General features: G+C 46.4%; 1 protein-coding gene across 1 annotated transcript; it reads right to left on the bottom strand.

Moving 5' to 3' along the window:
• Positions 1 to 209: 209 nt before the first annotated feature.
• Positions 210 to 15,135, bottom strand: cyb561d1 (cytochrome b561 family, member D1). The gene is made up of 3 exons (XM_078546477.1): positions 14,908 to 15,135; positions 12,238 to 12,275; positions 210 to 3,785 (listed from the first exon to the last, which is right to left on the bottom strand). Exons 1-3 carry the CDS (start codon positions 15,074 to 15,076, stop codon positions 3,282 to 3,284), a joined length of 711 nt encoding a protein of 236 aa, XP_078402603.1. The 5' UTR covers positions 15,077 to 15,135; the 3' UTR covers positions 210 to 3,281.
• Positions 15,136 to 17,179: the final 2,044 nt, after the last annotated feature.

Below are 17,179 nucleotides of genomic sequence, written 5' to 3' on the forward strand. Positions count from 1 at the left end.
CTGACTGTGGCTGCTTCAAATGGTCATTCGAGCCGGGAATCAGGCTACTTAGCACAGAGCAGGGATTTAACCAGTCGCCTCCCTGGTTTGTACGGCTCAACTATTCACTGAAGAGTGTTTAGAGGAATAAACAGGTGGCTGGGAAAATGACAGGCTGGAAATTTAGAAAAAAAATTAAATTGTTATCTTACAGACATCTTGAAATAGAATAAGTCATACAAGCTGAGTGACTCACTGGATTTTGAGTTAGCAGGAAGCCCAGTGGGAGGGGAGTTTGAACTTTGCATTAATATTCAAATCATACTTCTGCTCATATCAACTTGCGAAGAGGTGCAGGTGAAAATGCTGGAACCATTTACAGTGAAACTGGATGCTACAACAGGGGTGAGAGGGGGGAACATTTGGGGCCATTAGGATGAATGGATTAAAATGGGCTAAATGACCTTTCTCATTTGTAATTCTTGCCATTTTACGAACTGAACAGAAAGTGCACATTGCATAATCTAGCCTGACAAGCTGGTGGCCTATTGAAGAAGTGCTACATTGTCAGAGGTCACATAGCAATCAAAATGAACACATTTCAATTGCTTCACTAAAGACCCAGGCATTCAAACAGCAAATTATAAAAATTGGTCTTTATGAGCCTAGTCTGCCTACATCCTCCTCTAACACAGATGCTTGTAATTGGGCCAGCTGGCTTTAAAATAAGGGGATGTGTGCAGTTATAGACTTTAATGTCATTATGCATGCACATCACCCGCATTATTCGCTGTGCTTAAGTACTGTTCCAATTTAAGGAAAATAAAAGTTGAAAACAAGCTTTCTATCGTCACAAGAAACTACAGCTGGTCTATTTATCTAAATACTGGCAGAGGTTACAGCTCAGGATGAGCCCTAACCCAAACATCTGCATGTTTCAAATGCCAACTAAACTATTATACATTTTTGGGTTATGTTGCAAGGTTAAATTTAATCAGGATTATAAGGTCCCAATGCAAGTACTAGCTGGACCAGTCATGTGGCCTTTAGATCATAGGGGAAGGGTGATGGTGGACAGAGCAAACAAACATTCTGACAACGGGTTAGCTGCCGAGAGTGAAAGCTCAGCCCCACAGGCGACCAAATATCTGATCTATTTCAGTGTCCATTCTCTGCACATTATTTTTAAGCAGCCGTGATTTTTGTAGCATCCCTATTATTCAGAAAGTGAAAAGATCAGAAAGAGACTATATTGCAGTGAATTTTAAATTAACGCAACGTAGGGGCAAAATGAGAGACAGTGATAGTTCTGTAAAGCCTCCTGGAAGTAATATTTCAGGTCTATTTAAAATACTGTGAAACAACAACCTCTAGTGCCAGGAAACCGATACTGCAACAGAATGAAGCTGCCTCTCAGGTTAAAAGATCTTCAAACTATAGGAAAGTAAAATGGACATGCTCCTATCACGCTGGTTAATTCAGGCATCACCTCCAACCCTGCTCAACGTGAAATTACTGAGCTACCTACAATAGAAGACCAAAATTCAACTCCAGTGCAACCCATTTGAAGCCAGGTTAGAGTTTAGATGTCAATTTTGTTTTACATACAGCAACATTGCAATCTTTGGGACCAATTTAACATTTGAAGCTGAATACAAAAACATTCAAGTAGCAAAGTACAAAATAAAGTAATTTGTATAGCGACTGGCAGAAAATTCCTGGTGATCTGGGATGTTGACCACACAGTTTAACTTTCACGAATATTTTGGTCATTAACAAGGTAAAATGAGGGAAAATGGGAATATGATTCTACCTGCGCACAGAGTGGCAAGCACACTTAAGCTACCCAAATCAAGGGTCTTCACCATACAAATAAGGATAGTACTATGGAGGCTCAGGTCTTTGAATTTTCAACCCAACCCCCGAAATGTACTCTTTCCCAAACAATTGCAGCATTTCCACTTTCCAGGCTAGCTAAGCACATGGGAATGAAATCAGGATCAACACCTGCACTATGCTGAGCTTGTCACATATCATAAATTGGGTCAAGACTGTCACCATGCCCCGCATTTAGGGTTCCCATAAAGACATCAATTTGCACCAGGAACAAACCTGATTCCAGCAGAAAGAGATATATATATATTTATATATTCCAGAATTCCTGGGCTGTAGCTGGAACATACCTGTAATACTGTACTTCAGCTGACAGACAGCAGCACCCAAAGGAACAGGAGCCGATCATTCAGTTAGATCATGGCTGATGATGTTTTCCGATAATCTAGCTGATTCTGGTGCTTAATTTTAAGTTTTTATTACTTTGCTTATTATAGCAATGGGTCTTACTTTTTAAAAAAAAAAATCCTGTAAGTTGAAATTTGAAAATAGTTCACACTGCAGAAGAGCAGCATGATAAGAGAGTATAAAAACCCCATGGCTGTCACACAGTGACAGATCACAAGTCTTATTCATTACCTAAGGACGCAGAGAAACCAAAACAAAATCCCAGTGTCATTTAGCTTGCAATAACTTAAAAAATGATTTTAGATACACCTTTGCTTACCTAGCCCCCACCCTCAGAGTAATATAACCAATCTGATTATAGTCAAAGCATTTTCAATTGCACTGTTAACAGTTATACAAATATATAAAAATAAATCTGCAGAAGATATGTTGCTCCACTTTACGATTTTAAATAATATCGAATTTAAATAATATTTTCTCCACTTAGACAGCCAGTGCATTGTGACAAACCGAGGGATCTGTTGACCATGGATTCCCCCTGCCTCTGCCCTGCCAGGGAGCATGAGGGATAGGCAGGAATTCACAATTCACATCTTGCGGCATTGCACCGAAAGTGTCAATGAATTGCTCCATAACACTGTCCAGAAACATCAAGCATATAGTTACCCTCTTAATTCACAGCAGCATTTCACACAAGGACGCACATTTACATCCATCTTATCCACATTATTTAAAATCAATTGTATAAATCATTAGAAATTTTACTTGCAATTATTGGAGCCTGCAGTGAGCAGCAAGCAGGAACAGGGCAATTTGCCACATTCTGTGCTGCTTCGAGCCCCTCTTACTGACCAGTTTTGGAATTAATGGTGAAAAAAGAGCAAGAAGTACTAAAGGTTTTTTAAAGCTTTTGTTCAAAGGAGAAAGCTATTGTCCAGACTAATCAATCGCTGAGTACTCTGCCAGCTCTATATTAGATTTCGGGCTCATCTTTACTTGACATAATAGGGAGATGTTGCACAAGCAGCCCATGGCAATTATTGATGGTCAACATTGACACACTAAATCTCTATTTTCTTCTTGGAGAGGTAACCATTGTTGATTTGATTCATGATGACGAGAGCTGGAATTAGCGGAACGATTAAGAAAAAGTACCACAGAACTCCGTTAACCTGGGCTTTGAACCAATCCGAGCACAGGCCCAGCACCACAGTAGCTGTGGCCATCATGTAAGCCAGCAGACCGCATGTGGCATGATAAAGGCGCAGCCTGGCCACTGAGTAGGTGTTAATTAACTTTGGAAACAGGAGGCAGAGACCACACAGCAGCTGGCCACATACCGCGATCACAGTCCCTACCCCAAGGATGCTGTGCCACGAGGTGAAGTGCGGGGACTCAGAGATGTTCTTGCTGGAGACGATGAAAACAAGACCAATGGAGCCAAAGATGGTGGCGAAGACCTGCATCATCCAGTGAATTCGTACCTTGGCTTTAATTGAACAAAAGAAGAAGGGTGAACTGTCCAGTGAGAAGATCAGAATGGCTTCTGTCATACAGAAACAAACCTGGAAAACAAAACAGATACACATTCATCAATGCAATTCAACTTCAACCCTACCCTGGAGTCAGGTGGCTATAGGTTCAGACTGACACAAACCATTGCTGTAATTCTTATGCCTTCAGCATCTCCGATTTTCATCACTGCACTATTGGCAGCTGTGTCTTCAGCTGCCTAGGCCCCAAATTCTGGAATTCACTCCCCAAACCCCTCTACCCCTCCTCAAAGTCACCTTAAAACCTACATTTGGCCTAGTTTCTGGTCACCTGTCCTAAAACCTCACATACCTTGGTGCCAAATTCAGTTTGATAACAGTTCTGAGAAATGCTTCAGGATGCTTTACTATGTTAAAAATACCATATAAACTCAAGCTCTTGTGTTAACATAGGCACTATCCTTGGGCATTAAAGATCCAAAGGCATTAACCGAAGAGCAGGCCAGCATCTGGTCCAACACTCCCCCCTTAACCAACACCACGAAAATAAACGAGCAGTACAGTTTGTTCAACCTAGATGCAGCTAATCACAGCACAACAGCCATTGCACGTCTCAGTATTATGCCTCAGAAATGTTTCAAATGCTTCATTATATATTAAGAGCTTTCAGGTGTGATGAGGCAATACATAAATGCAAACCTTTAAGGAAAGTTTCCCAAAAAAAAATACATGTCACTAAAGCAATTCTGAACCAGCTCCCTTCTCCCCACGTGGATCTCACTGAACTGGAAATGGTTTCTAAAGGTTATGGGAAAAAATGGTACAGAGTATAAACACCAACATGAAGCAACTGGGCCCATTTGCACTTCCAGCCCTCTGGTGCTTTGGACAAGTGGTCATTCATCATGTGCCACTCTGCATAAATGAATGTCAACTATGGGCCATCACTGGCAAAGACTAATCCTGTCCTTAACATAATCCACAAATTGCAGGAATTTGAGCAGGAATCACTTACAGCGACCAGCAGTGGGAAAACCTGGTTGCTTTCCCTTCACTACCCTAGGATCAGAGGCACATGGAGCAGAATTTTGCCCTTGGCGGGCAGGCTCGGTGGGGGCAGTCGGTAAGCCGACCGCTGCCCACGATCGGCACCGCACCGCGATTTCACGCTGGGCGGGCCAATTAAGGCCCGCCCAGCGTGAAAGCCTGTGTGGGGGCGGGGGAAGGAGGGCGAGTGGTCCAAGCATGAACTTCACTAACTCACGCGCGCGAGTGAGTGCTGCATAATCTCCCTGAGGCACGGAGCTGCCTCAGGAGGATGAGGAGATATAAAAAAAATAAAGAAAATAAAAACGTAATAAAACATGTCCCCTCATGTGATTGTCACATGAGCAGGGATATGTTATTAATGAAAAATTAAAGTTTTTATTTTATTTGCTTTTGGAAACCTCATCCCGCCAGTGGCCTTTTAATTGACAGCGGGTGTGCTGCCAGCTCCGGCGTGCGCCGACCGACCGAACTATTGCGCGACTGCGGTTTGATGCTGGCACGCTCAGCCGACGTCAACGCGCATCATTTCACACATGAGCGCGTTGGGCGCGTGCCTGCCCGCCGAACGAAAATTTCTGCCCATGGTGCAGCTGTCAAATTGGACCAGATCGGCACTGAGTGACAATCAAAACTGGTGTTCTTTCAGTCCACATACAGATAGCAATGACCCAGCAAGGCAGTTATATACATACTGATTACTTCTATGTGCAGAAAGTACACAAATTACACAGTAGATGTTTTCTACTTGCCAGTAACAGCTACTCAGTGAGGAAGAGAATTTTAACAGCTTTGTTTTCACCACAGCAAACTTGCGCACTGCTTGCTACTGTAGCCTTTAGTAAACTGAAACGCCAACACAGATTGAGTATTTCATTATCCAATCTTATGAAATAAATTGTTAAATGATAACAATTAACATTTCTTTCTCTGCTTGTTCTTAGCTCTTTTATGCTCTGGCGGAAGCCACAAGGTAACTACTTAACTCCCACGGTGCCCTAGCAGTAGCAGTTTCTGCAATGATGCTTGTGTTCTGAATTTATGTTTGATGTCAACACAAGAGTGCACTGGTTGGACAGGTGTTGCCACGCCAGTTCAGGAGCTTCATAAACTACATCTTTCCAGGGTTATCACATTTGTGATCTTCAGCAAACTGCATTCATGATTTCACAACTCCCCAGAATCCCAGATAAATGGCAACAGGAGCATGTTTCTCTTTGGATGGAGGGAACCTCTTTGGAAAAGTGTTCTGTACCTACACAGGTACCACCATTGCCCTGAAGAGGAGCCAGGGAAGCGCAGCTGACAACAGATATATGCTTCTCCAAGGTGTGAAAGACCTAGCTTTCAGGGTGTCATAAATCCATGAAAATGCAGGTCTATCAGACTGATGTATGATTAAGTCTGCGCAGTCCAGTTAAGGCGAAAGCAGAGAGCTGTTTGTATGCACTTGAGGTGCCCATAATATAGTGAAGTCCACACATACCTAGAGATGAGCATTCAATGGCAAATGCAAAACATGGTATACAGAAGTCACTCTCCCAAGAAACCAAGACAAAAATAGCCCATTACAGCTGCTTTTAAGAGTGTGTCAGATTCATACCAACACTGCTGTCTTACAATGGACATCTTCCACACAGGTAGTTGCCACTCAAAGGGACAGTTGTGAGAAATAACTGAGGTGGCTTTCTTTTGGGGGAAAAAACAGCTTCACTGAATCCAAGTTAGATTTGAGATTTAAAAAGGTTGGGCAGAGATGTTCTTGTGGAATTGGTATAGGAACCTCAGCATTCACATAGTTAAAAGCAGTTTACGTACACGCCAAGGAAATGTTTTAAAGCACTCCAGGCAATGAATTACCCTGAGCAGAGATAAGAACATAAGGAATAGGAGCATATGGCTCCTTCAGCCTGCTCCACCATTCAATGTGATCAAGGCTGATCTCCTATCTCAACTCCACTTTCCTGCCTGCTCCCCATATCCCTGGATTCCAAGACACCAAAAATCTGCCTATCTCAGGCTTAAATATACTCCATAATGGATTATCCACAAAAATATGGGGTAGACAATTCCAAAGATTCGAGTGAAGAAATTTCTTATTCTAGTGCTAAATGATCGTCCCCTTATCTTGAAACTGTCTCCCCATGTTTGAGATTCCTCAACCAGGAGGAACAACCTCTACCCTATTAAGCTCCTTCAGAATCTTGTATGCTTCAATGGTATCACCTCTCATTCCCTTAAACGCCACATAGTACAGGCCCAATTTACTCAGTCTCTCATCCAGAAACCAACCTTTGCTGTACTGCCTCCAATACAAGTATATCCTTCCTTAGACATGGAGACCAAAACTGCAAACAACACTCCAGGTGTGGTCTCAACAACGTCCCTTACAATTGTAGCAAGACTTCCTTGTTCTGGCACTCCAACCTCCTTGCAATAAAGGATGGGGAAACTGAACCAAAGTCATCCACCCACCCCCTCCCAAACTCCGGAGGGTAAATTCACTAATTCCTGGCTTTCTCCCATGATCCAAATCGAAGAAGGGCTGTTTGTTGGACTGTTGGTGTCATAACTGCCAGTGTCATCACACTGTTCCTTAATGCCAAGCTTCATTTTAAATTAGTCCATCCCTTGCAGTGTTGCACATGCAGAACAATAACCTGCATTTATATAATGTCTTTAATGTGGTTACAAAATCCCAATACACTTCACAGAAGCTTTTGAAACACACTTTGACATTGAGTCACACATTAGGAAAGCTTGATCAAAGGGGTAGGTTTTAAGGAGCATCTTAAAGGAGGAAAGGTAGAAAGGAGAGAGTTAGGGTGTCAAGGCCAAATGCAGTCTTCAGATGCAGTTACAGAGCAGGATGTGCAGATGCAGTTAGCCCTCATTTGAAAGACAAACATTCTTGCCTTATGATATAAAAACAGAAAATGCTGGAGAAACTCAGGTCAGACAGCATCTGTGGAGAGAAACAGAGTTAATGTTTCGAGTCCATATGACTCTTCTTCAGAGCTATAGAGAAGTAGAAATGTGATGGATTGTATACTGTTTAAGAGGGGGTTGAGCAGGTGGAGACAAATAGAAGGTCAGGGATAGGTGGGAGCTAAGGAGAAATTGTCATGGACACAGGACAAGGAGTGTTAATGGCAGTGTTAAAAACTAGAGGTGCTGGTAGTGGCATGAAGGTAAGATAGCAGAATGTGTTAATAGCAGAACAAGGGTCAGTGCTCTGTGAAAGCAAAACATAAAAACAAGTGACTGATGGCCCTGTTTGGTGGGGGGGGGGGGAGGCTGTTGGGAAAAAGGACTTAAAAATAAATTTTAAAATGAATAAATAAATAAAAATAATTGGATTTTTTAAAAAAGAGGCTAATTATAACAATATTAGGCAGGAACTGAGGAATCTAGACTGGAGGCGGATGTTTGAGGGCAAATCAACAACTGACATGTGGGGGGCTTTCAAACGTCAGTTGATAAGAATTAGGACCGGCATGTTCCTGCTAGGATGAAGGATAAGCATGGCAAGTTTCAGGAACCTTGGATAACGAAGGATATTGTGAGATTAGTCAAAAAGAAAAGGGAAGCATTCGTAAGGGCTAGAAGTCTGGGAACAGATGAAGCCCGTGGAGAATATAAAGAAAGTAGGAAGAAACTTAAGCAAGGAGTCAAAAGGGCTAAAAGGGGTCATGAAAAGTCATTGGCAACCAGGATTAAGGAAAATCCCAAGGCTTTTTACACATATGTAAAAAGCAAGAGGGTAGCCAGGGAAAGGGTAGGCCCACTCAGGGACAGAGGTGGGAATGTGTGTGTGGAGCCAGAAGAAATGGGAGAGATACTAAATGGATACTTCTCATCAGTATTCACCAAAGAGAAAGACTTAGCGGTCGATTTGTCTAGGGAAGAGTGTGTAGATAGCCTGGACAATATTGAGATCAAAAAAGGTGCTAGGCATCTTGAAGAATATTAAGGTGGATAAGTCCCCAGGGCCAGATGGGATCTACCCCAGAGTACTGAGGGAGGCAAGGGAGGAGATTGCTGGGGCCTTGACAGAAATCTTTGTATCCTCACTGGCTACGGGTGAGGTCCCAGAGGACTGGAGAATGGCCAGTGTTGTTCCATTGTTTAAGAAGGGTAGCAGGGATAATTCAGGAAATTACAGACCGGTGAGCCTTACGTCAGTGGTAGGGAAATTATTGGAGAAGATTCTTCGTGACAGGATTTACTACCATTTGAAAGCAAATGGGCGTATTAGTGAGAGGCTGCATGGTTTTGTGAAGGGGAGGTCGTGTCTCACTAACTTGATCGAGTTTTTCGAGGAAGTGACAAAGATGATCGACGATGGAAGGGCAGTGGATGTTATCTACATGGATTTCAGTAAGGCCTTTGACAAGGTCCCTCATGGCAGACTGGTACAGAAGGTAAAGTTGCACGGGATCAGAGGTGAGCTGGCAAGATGGATACAGAATTGGCTTGGTCATAGAAGACAGAGGGTAGCAGTGAAAGGGTGCTTTTCTGAATGGAGAGCTGTGACTAGTGGTGTTCCGCAGGGATCAGTGCTGGGACCTTTGCTGTTTGTAGTATACGTAAATGATTTGGAGGAAAATGTAACTGGGCTAATTAATAAGTTTGCAGACGACACTAAGGTTGGAGGAGTTGCAGATAGCGAAGTGGATTGTCAAAGGATACAACGGGATATAGATCGGTTGGAGACTTGGGCGGAGAGATGGCAGATGGCGTTTAATCCGGACAAATGCGAGATAATGCATTTTGGAAGGTCTAATACAGGTAGGAATTATACAGTAAATGGCAGAACCCTTAAGTGCATCAACGGGCAGAGGGATCTGGGTGTACAGGTCCACAGGTCACTGAAAGTGGCAACGCAAGTGGATAAGGTAGTCAGGAAGGCATATGGCATGCTTGCCTTCATCGGCAGGGGTATTGAGTATAAAAGCTGGGAAGTCATGCTGCAGCTGTATAGAACCTTGGTTAGGCCACACTTGGAATATTGCGTGCAATTCTGGTCGCCACATGACCAGAAGGATATGGAGGCGTTGGAGAGGGTGCAGAGGAGGTTTACCAGGATGCTGCCTGGTCTAGAGGTTATTAGCTATGAGGAGAGGTTGGAGAAACTCGGATTGTTCTCACTAGAACGACGGAGATTGAGGGGCGACTTGATAGAAGTTTACAAGATTATGAGTGGCATGGACAGAGTAGATAGTCAGAAGCTTTTTCCCAGGGTGGAAGAGTCAATTACTAGGGGACATAGATTTAAGGTGAGAGGAGAAAACTTTAGAGGAGATGTGCGGGGCCAGTTTTTTACGCAGTGGGTAGTGAGTGTCTGGAATTCGCTGGGGAGGTGGTGGAAGCAGGTACGATAGTGGTGTTTAAGAGGCAGCTTGACAAATACATGAATAGGATGGGAATAGAGGGATACGGACCTTGGAAGTGCAAAATGTTTTAGTTTGACAGGCGATATGATCGGCGCAGGCTTGGAGGGCCGAAGGGCCTGTTCCTGTGCTGAATTTTTCTTTGTTCTTTGTAAAGCTGGAGGCGCGAGTTCATGGTCAGCATCGTCAGCATTCCGTAGAAACTGCTCCCTCCGGGGCACCCTGGTCCACTCCACCATTGCCCCCAACTCTTCATCCCTTCCCACTGCATCGCAGAAGGTGCGACACCTGCCCCTCCACCTCCTACCGTCAAAGGCTCCAAACACTCCTTTCAGGTGAAGCAGCATTTCACTTGCACCTCTTTCAATTTGGTCTACTGCATTCGCTGCTCCCAATGCGGTCTCCTCTACATTGGGGAGACCAAACGCAGGCTGGGTGACCACTTTGTGGAACACATTCGTTCAGTCCGCAAGTATGACCCAGACCTTCCTGTTGCTTGCCATTTCAACACACCACCCTGCTCTCATGCCCACATGTCTGTCCTTGGCCTGCTGCGATGTTCCTGTGAAGCCCAACGCAAGCTGGAGGAACAGCACCTCATCTTCCGACTACTTTACAGACTTTAAGTAGACTTTACAGTCTTCCGGACTTTAGTTCAACAACTTGAGACAATGAACTCTTTCCTCCATCTTTACCCCTTTTTAATCCAAAAACTTCTTAATTTTTATTTTATGTTTTTTATAATCCTTTTTCCCCACACCACCCCCCCAACAGAGGTCTGAAGAAGGGTCATACGGACTCGAAACATTAACTCAGTTTCTCTCTCCATAGATGCCTCTAGGCCTGCTGAGTTTTTCCAGCATTTTCTGCTTTTGTTGTGGGCCATCCGTCACTTGTTTTTATGTTTTGCTTTCACAGAGCGCTGACCCTTGTTCTGCTATTAACATTCTGCTATCTTACCTTTATGCCACTATCAGCACCTTCTTTAGTCTTTAACACTGCCATTAACACTCCTTTTGTCCTGTGTCTGTGACATCTTTGTCCAATTTCTCTTCAGCTCCGTTCTATCTATTTATTTATCTATCGACCTTCTATTTTGCTCCACCTCCTCTTATACAGTTATAAAATCCATCACATTTCTACTTCTCTTTAGCTCTGAAGAAGAGTCATATGGACTCGAAACATTAACTGTTTCTCTCTCTCTCTCTCTCTCCACAGATGCTGCCCGATCTGCTGAGTTTTTCCAGCATTTTGTTTTTAATTAAGTTTTCCAGCGTCCGCAGTATTTTGCTTTTAGCTTGCCTTATGATACTTAAATATAAATTCTTACGCCTATATTTATAATGGAAACTTCCCATCTAGAATTGTAATAACGAGGTTAAATCCTCCTAACGGTGACACTTTTCAGCACCTCCAGAGTTCAGCTAAGTGCAAGCAATTTATACAAGCAGCTGCCATTGTGAAAGTGGCCATTGGAACTAATACTGGAACAGGTGGCATGAAGAGCGTACAAACGGATGATTTTTGAAAAATCAAGTATTACTACAGCACTATTTTCCTTCACCAGAGTGCTAGCTCCTTTCCCTATTAGGAGACACTTTGCTCCACAACACTGTATTTTGCTTATTGAATGTACAGAATTCAGCATTCCATTGTCCCTTATTAAAAGTCATTCAATGTCTCTTGAGGTTCACATCCTGCAGACCTCAAGCACTGCACTTCTGGCCTTCAAACCACAAATAAAATCAATCTGTACTTATTCCCTGGCTTGCTCAGTTTGAATTGAGTGCTTAGACTGGTGGTGCTGCCATTGCCTCATCGCAAGATAAATCAGGACTGAAATCCAAACCTCAATATCTACGAAGCTACCAACTCAGGGTAGGGGAAAAATGAACGGGGACAGGGTTAAAGCTTCACGAGGTGATCGCAAGATTCTGGGGCACCTTTGCCGAAAAAAAGTCAGGAAACTCTTGTGAAGGCTGCATGCAAAAGGAAACCACAGTACGTTAACCAATATGTAGAATGTTCTCTTTTAAGTTATTTATACTTCAAACTATTTTAATGCTTTGAAACAGAACACTTACCGCGATAGCCATGCAGGCTGGGTGCCAGGAGAAGCGACCTGAAAAGAGAAAATATTCAGATGGTGAGCATTATGAGTATAGCACTGAGGCCAATCCAGAATAAAATACTTTTTGATGATGCCAGTTAAAGCACAGTTTGGGCACCACGCACTGCTCTGGGCTTTGATCAGCAGTCGATACTGCTCTAGGCACTCTGACCAGCATTGGAAAAGGAAACAATCGGGGATTGAACCAGCCCAGGCTGACAGCAAAAATATCCTCTTTATCTCCTTTAAACCTCCTGGACTGTGTCCAGTTTCTGTGGGCAGAGGTTTACACACACAGAGCATTCCCCATTAACTGGGAGTACCACAAGATGACTCACGGAATTTGGAAATGTCACAGAGCTAAAGTAAGAACGAATTTCTGGAGTTTGTGATGTTGCACATTTGAAAGGAGTTGTAATCTGGATCTGACCCATGCTGTATCTAGTGGGGAGTGTAGACGGAGCTTTACTCTCAGTCCGTTCCAACTCTTTATTCCCTCTGCTCCATCCCCTCTTCCCTATCTCCCCACTCCCATTTCTAAATATTGAATCAAAAAGAGAGAAAAAGAGAGGGTCTCAGATTCTTGAAATACTGGGGCTCTTTTTTGTTTTAGTTCATTAATGGGATTTGGGTGGAGCTGGCAAGGCCCTATTTGAATGGCTTGAGAAGATGGTGTTATCCCCTGTTGCCACTCCCACCCCCTCCCCTTGTGATCCCCTCTACCCCCGGCTGTTTCCCACTCTCTCCCCCCACGACTGTTTCCCCCCATCTCTCACCCCACTACTATTTCCTCCGGACAGTTTCCCCCTCTACCCCACCGTTACCCCCCTCTCTACCCCCCCCGTTATCCCCTCTCCTCCAGTTACCCTCATTACCACCTGTCCTCCACAGTTACCGCCCAGTTACCCCATCTCAAGTTAAACCCCCAGTTACCACTCACCTCCCCAGTAATCCCTAGTTACTCCCTCTCCTCCCCAGTTACCCCCATTACCCTTCTCCCCAGTTGCCCCCCCACTTCCCCAGTTACTGCCCGGTTACCCCATCTCCTCACCAGTTAGCCACTCCTTTCCTCCCCAGTTACCCCCCACTTCTTCCCTGTTACCTCCAATGACCCCCCTCTCCCCCTCACGCCCTCTCCCCCCCCCACTTATACCCCATCTCTCCCCCCCAGTTCTCCCCCTCCCCATTAACCGCAATACCCCCTCTCTGCCCCCATTTATCCCTCTCTCCGTTATCCCCTCTTCCCCCGTCAACCCCCGCCAATCCCTTCTCCACCGCCCCCCCCCCCCCACCATCACCCACAGTTACACACTTCTTCCCCCCCCAGTTCCCCTCCTTCTCCCCAGTTATTGCCTGGTTACCCCATCTCCTCACCAGTTAGCCCCCCAGTTACCCCAACTCCTCCCCACTTACCCCCAGTCCTCTCCTCCATTGCCCCTCTCTCCCATAGTTAAGTCCCTCTCTCCCCATTACCCCTTTCCCCATTACCCCCTCACCCCACCAATCCCTTCTTCCTGCCAGTTACCTCCTTCTTCCCCCAGTTTACCCCATTAATCCCTCTCCACCCCAGTTACTCCATAACTCCGTTACTCCGTCTCCCCCAGATGCCCCGTTACTCCCTTTCCCCCAGAAGCCCATTACCCCCTCTCCTCCCCAGATGCCCCAGTGACCCCTAGTTACCCCATTACTCCCTCTCCTCAGTTACCCCATTACTCCCTCTCCTCAGTTACCCCATTACTCCCTCTCCTCAGTTACCCCATTACTCCCTCTCCTCAGTTACCGTTACCCCCTCTCTCCCAGATGCCCCGTTACCCCCTCTCTCCCAGATGCCCCGTTACCCCCTCTCTCCCAGATGCCCCGTTACCCCCTCTCTCCCAGATGCCCCGTTACCCCCTCTCTCCCAGATGCCCCGTTACCCCCTCTCTCCCAGATGCCCCGTTACCCCCAAATGCCCCATTAGCCCCTCCCCAAATGCCCCATTAGCCCCTCCCCCAAATCCCCTAGTTGCCCCTTTGCCCCCAGTTGCCCCTTTGCCTCCAGTTGCCCCATTAGCCCTAGTTACCTCATTACTCTCTCTCCCCCCCAAAGTTACCCCCTCTCTCCCCACCCCCAAAGTTACCCCCTCTCTCTCCCCCCCCAAAGTTACCCCCTTCCCCCCCCAAAGTTACCCCCTCCCCCGTTACCCCCTCTCTCTCCCCCCCCCCCGTTACCCCCTCTCTCTCCCCCCCCCGTTACCCCCTCTCTCTCCCTCCCCACCCCGTTACCCCCCCTCTCTCCCTCCCCACCCCGTTACCCCCCCCCGTTACCCCCCCCCCCCCGTTACCCCCCCACCCCGTTACCCCCCCCCACCCCGTTACCCCCCCCCCCACCCCGTTACCCCCCCCCCCACCCCGTTACCCCCCCCCCCCACCCCGTTACCCCCCCCCCCCACCCCGTTACCCCCCCCCCCCCACCCCGTTACCCCCCCCCCCCCCACCCCGTTACCCCCCCCCCCCCACCCCGTTACCCCCCCCCCCCCCCACCCCGTTACCCCCCCCCCCCCACCCCGTTACCCCCCCCCCCCCCACCCCGTTACCCCCCCCCCCCCCACCCCGTTACCCCCCCCCCCCCCACCCCGTTACCCGCCCCCGCCCCGGGTACTCACTGGTCCCCAGCCGGCTCAGTGTCCCCATGTAGGCGCTCAGTGCCACCGCGCTCACATGGGCCGCCACCCCGGCCGCCTTCCTCAGGAAGGGGAAGAGGCTGCAGCCCCGCGGGCGGCTCGGCTCAGCCCAACTGCCCAAGGGCTCGGGGAGTCGCTGGGGGCTCCGCATGCCGGCTCCAGGCTCCGGCTCTCTCCCTCCAGCCGCTCCCGAAGCCCGAAGCCCGAGGCCCAGCCTCACATCCGGGGCGGAAGCGGCTCTGATTGACAGGAGCATCAGCCAATCAGAATGGGCCACAGGTGAAGAGGCTCAGGTACCTTAACAACAACAACTTGCACCTCTGGCACTTTTATTTCTCTTAAATTCCTAAGTCTCCCGTCCTCCACAAACCTCCTCCCTGCATCTTCACTTAAATGCAATCAACAACTTGTATTTATATAGCGCCTGGTAAACTATTACTTATATTAATCTCCTTCTTGGGCTGTCCCTTGGGGTCGAGGATGACTTGTTTCCCCACTAAAAATGTGTTCTCAGGCGACTGAAGAGACCAATGCATGAACTACAGTCTCTGTCACAGGTGGGGCAGATGGTGGTAGGGGGAACAGGTGGGTTGGGTGCCCAAGATGCCACGCGCTCCTTTCAATGTCGATGCTTGGCTTCAGCTAGCCCTTGACCATGAGACTCGAGGTGTTCAGCTCATTCCCAGATGATTTCCCTCCACTTCGGGCAGTCTTGGGCCAGGGACTCCCATATGTTGGTGGGGATGTTGCACATTTTTCAAGGAGGCTTTGATGCTGTCCTTGAAGCGTTTCCTCTGCCCTCCCAGGTCTCGCTTGCTGTGTCGAAGCTCCGAGTAGAGCGTTTGTTTCAGGAATCTCGTGTCAGGCAAGTGCCCAGTGGAGCTGATCGAGCATGGTCAATGCTGCGATGCTGGGGATGTTGGCCTGAGTGAGAACATCCTCTGCTAGTTATATTCTCATTAACACCTAAAAGAAATGCTGCTCCCCAATAGCACATCTGTATTCTATTTACAATAAAATTAATCAGCTGCCGAATGTAGAACCAGGGGTCACTGTTTAAAACTAAGGGGTCCTTCAATAAAATTATATTAATATTAAATGAATTACCAGGGCATAGGTTTAAGGTGATTGGTATAAGGATTAGAGGGGACATGAGAAAAAACTTTTTCACCCAAAGGTTAGTGGGCCTCTGGAATTCACTGCCTCAATTGGTGTTTGAGACTTAAACACTCAACTCATTTAAAAGGTACCTAGATATGCACCTGAAGTGCTATAACCTACAAAGCTGCAGACCAAGGGCTGGAAAGTGGGATTAAAAATAAACGGCTAGTTTCTTTTTACCTCTTTTTTTTTGCTGGCGCAGACATGATGGGCTGAATGGCCTCTTTCTGCACCATAACTCTTCTATGGTAAACCATCCCAAGGAGCTTCACAGACTTGTAAATCAGCCAAAATTTGACTTCGAGCCACTTAAGGATATATTAGGACAGATACCAAAAGAGGTGAGTTTTAAGGAGTATCTTAAAGGAGAGAGAGTATGAAGGTTTCGGGAGGGAGTTCCAGAGCTTGGAGCTCAGGCAGTTGGAGGCACGGCCACCAATGGTTTTTTAAAATTCTTTCATGGGATGTGGGTGTGGCTGGCAGGGCCAGCATTTTTTGCCCGTCCCTAGTTGACCTTGAACTGAGTGGCTTGCTAGGCCATTTCAGGGGGCAGTTAAGAGTCAACCACATTACTGTGGATCTGGAGTCACAAGTAGGTCAGACCAGGTTATGCTGGCAGATTTCCTGCCCTAAAGGACATTAGTGAACCAGATGTGTTTTTCAGACAATCGATGATAATTTCACTGTCACTATTACTGAGCATAACTTTTCTTAATAGTCCAGATTTATTAACTGGATTGAAATTCTGTCAGCTGCCATGTCCCCAGAGCATTAGACTGGGCCTCAGGATTACTAGTTCAGTGACATTACCACCATCTTCCCCTATGGTGGAGCGAATAAAATCGTGGGTGCTCAAGAGGTCAGGATTAGAGGAGCTCAGAGCTCTCTGAGGGTTTTGGGGCTGGAGAAGATTACAGAGATAGGGAGGGGAGAGATGATGCAGGGATTTTGAAACAAGGATGAGAAATTTAAAACGGAGGCATTACCAGACCCAGGAGTCAAGTTTTAATTAGCGAAATTAGCAAACACAGAGGTGTTGGGTAAATAGAATTGCTGTGGGCTAGGATTCAGGCAGCAGGTTTTTGGATAATGA

Source organism: Cetorhinus maximus, chromosome 8 (genome assembly GCF_964194155.1).
Source record: "Cetorhinus maximus chromosome 8, sCetMax3.hap1.1, whole genome shotgun sequence".
Classification (NCBI taxonomy): Eukaryota; Metazoa; Chordata; class Chondrichthyes; order Lamniformes; family Cetorhinidae; genus Cetorhinus; species Cetorhinus maximus.

What these genes read in the sequence shown, in the direction of transcription:
- cyb561d1 (XM_078546477.1), bottom strand. Translation starts at nt 15,076, where the DNA reads ATGCGGAGCCCCCAGCGACTCCCCGAGCCCTTGGGCAGTTGGGCTGAG. An exon ending in ACTGAGCCGGCTGGGGACCA is followed by an intron (nt 12,276 to 14,907) that starts GTGAGTACCCGG and finishes TTCTCTTTTCAG; the next exon opens with GTCGCTTCTCCTGGCACCCA. An exon ending in CAGCCTGCATGGCTATCGCG is followed by an intron (nt 3,786 to 12,237) that starts GTAAGTGTTCTG and finishes TTTGTTTTCCAG; the next exon opens with GTTTGTTTCTGTATGACAGA.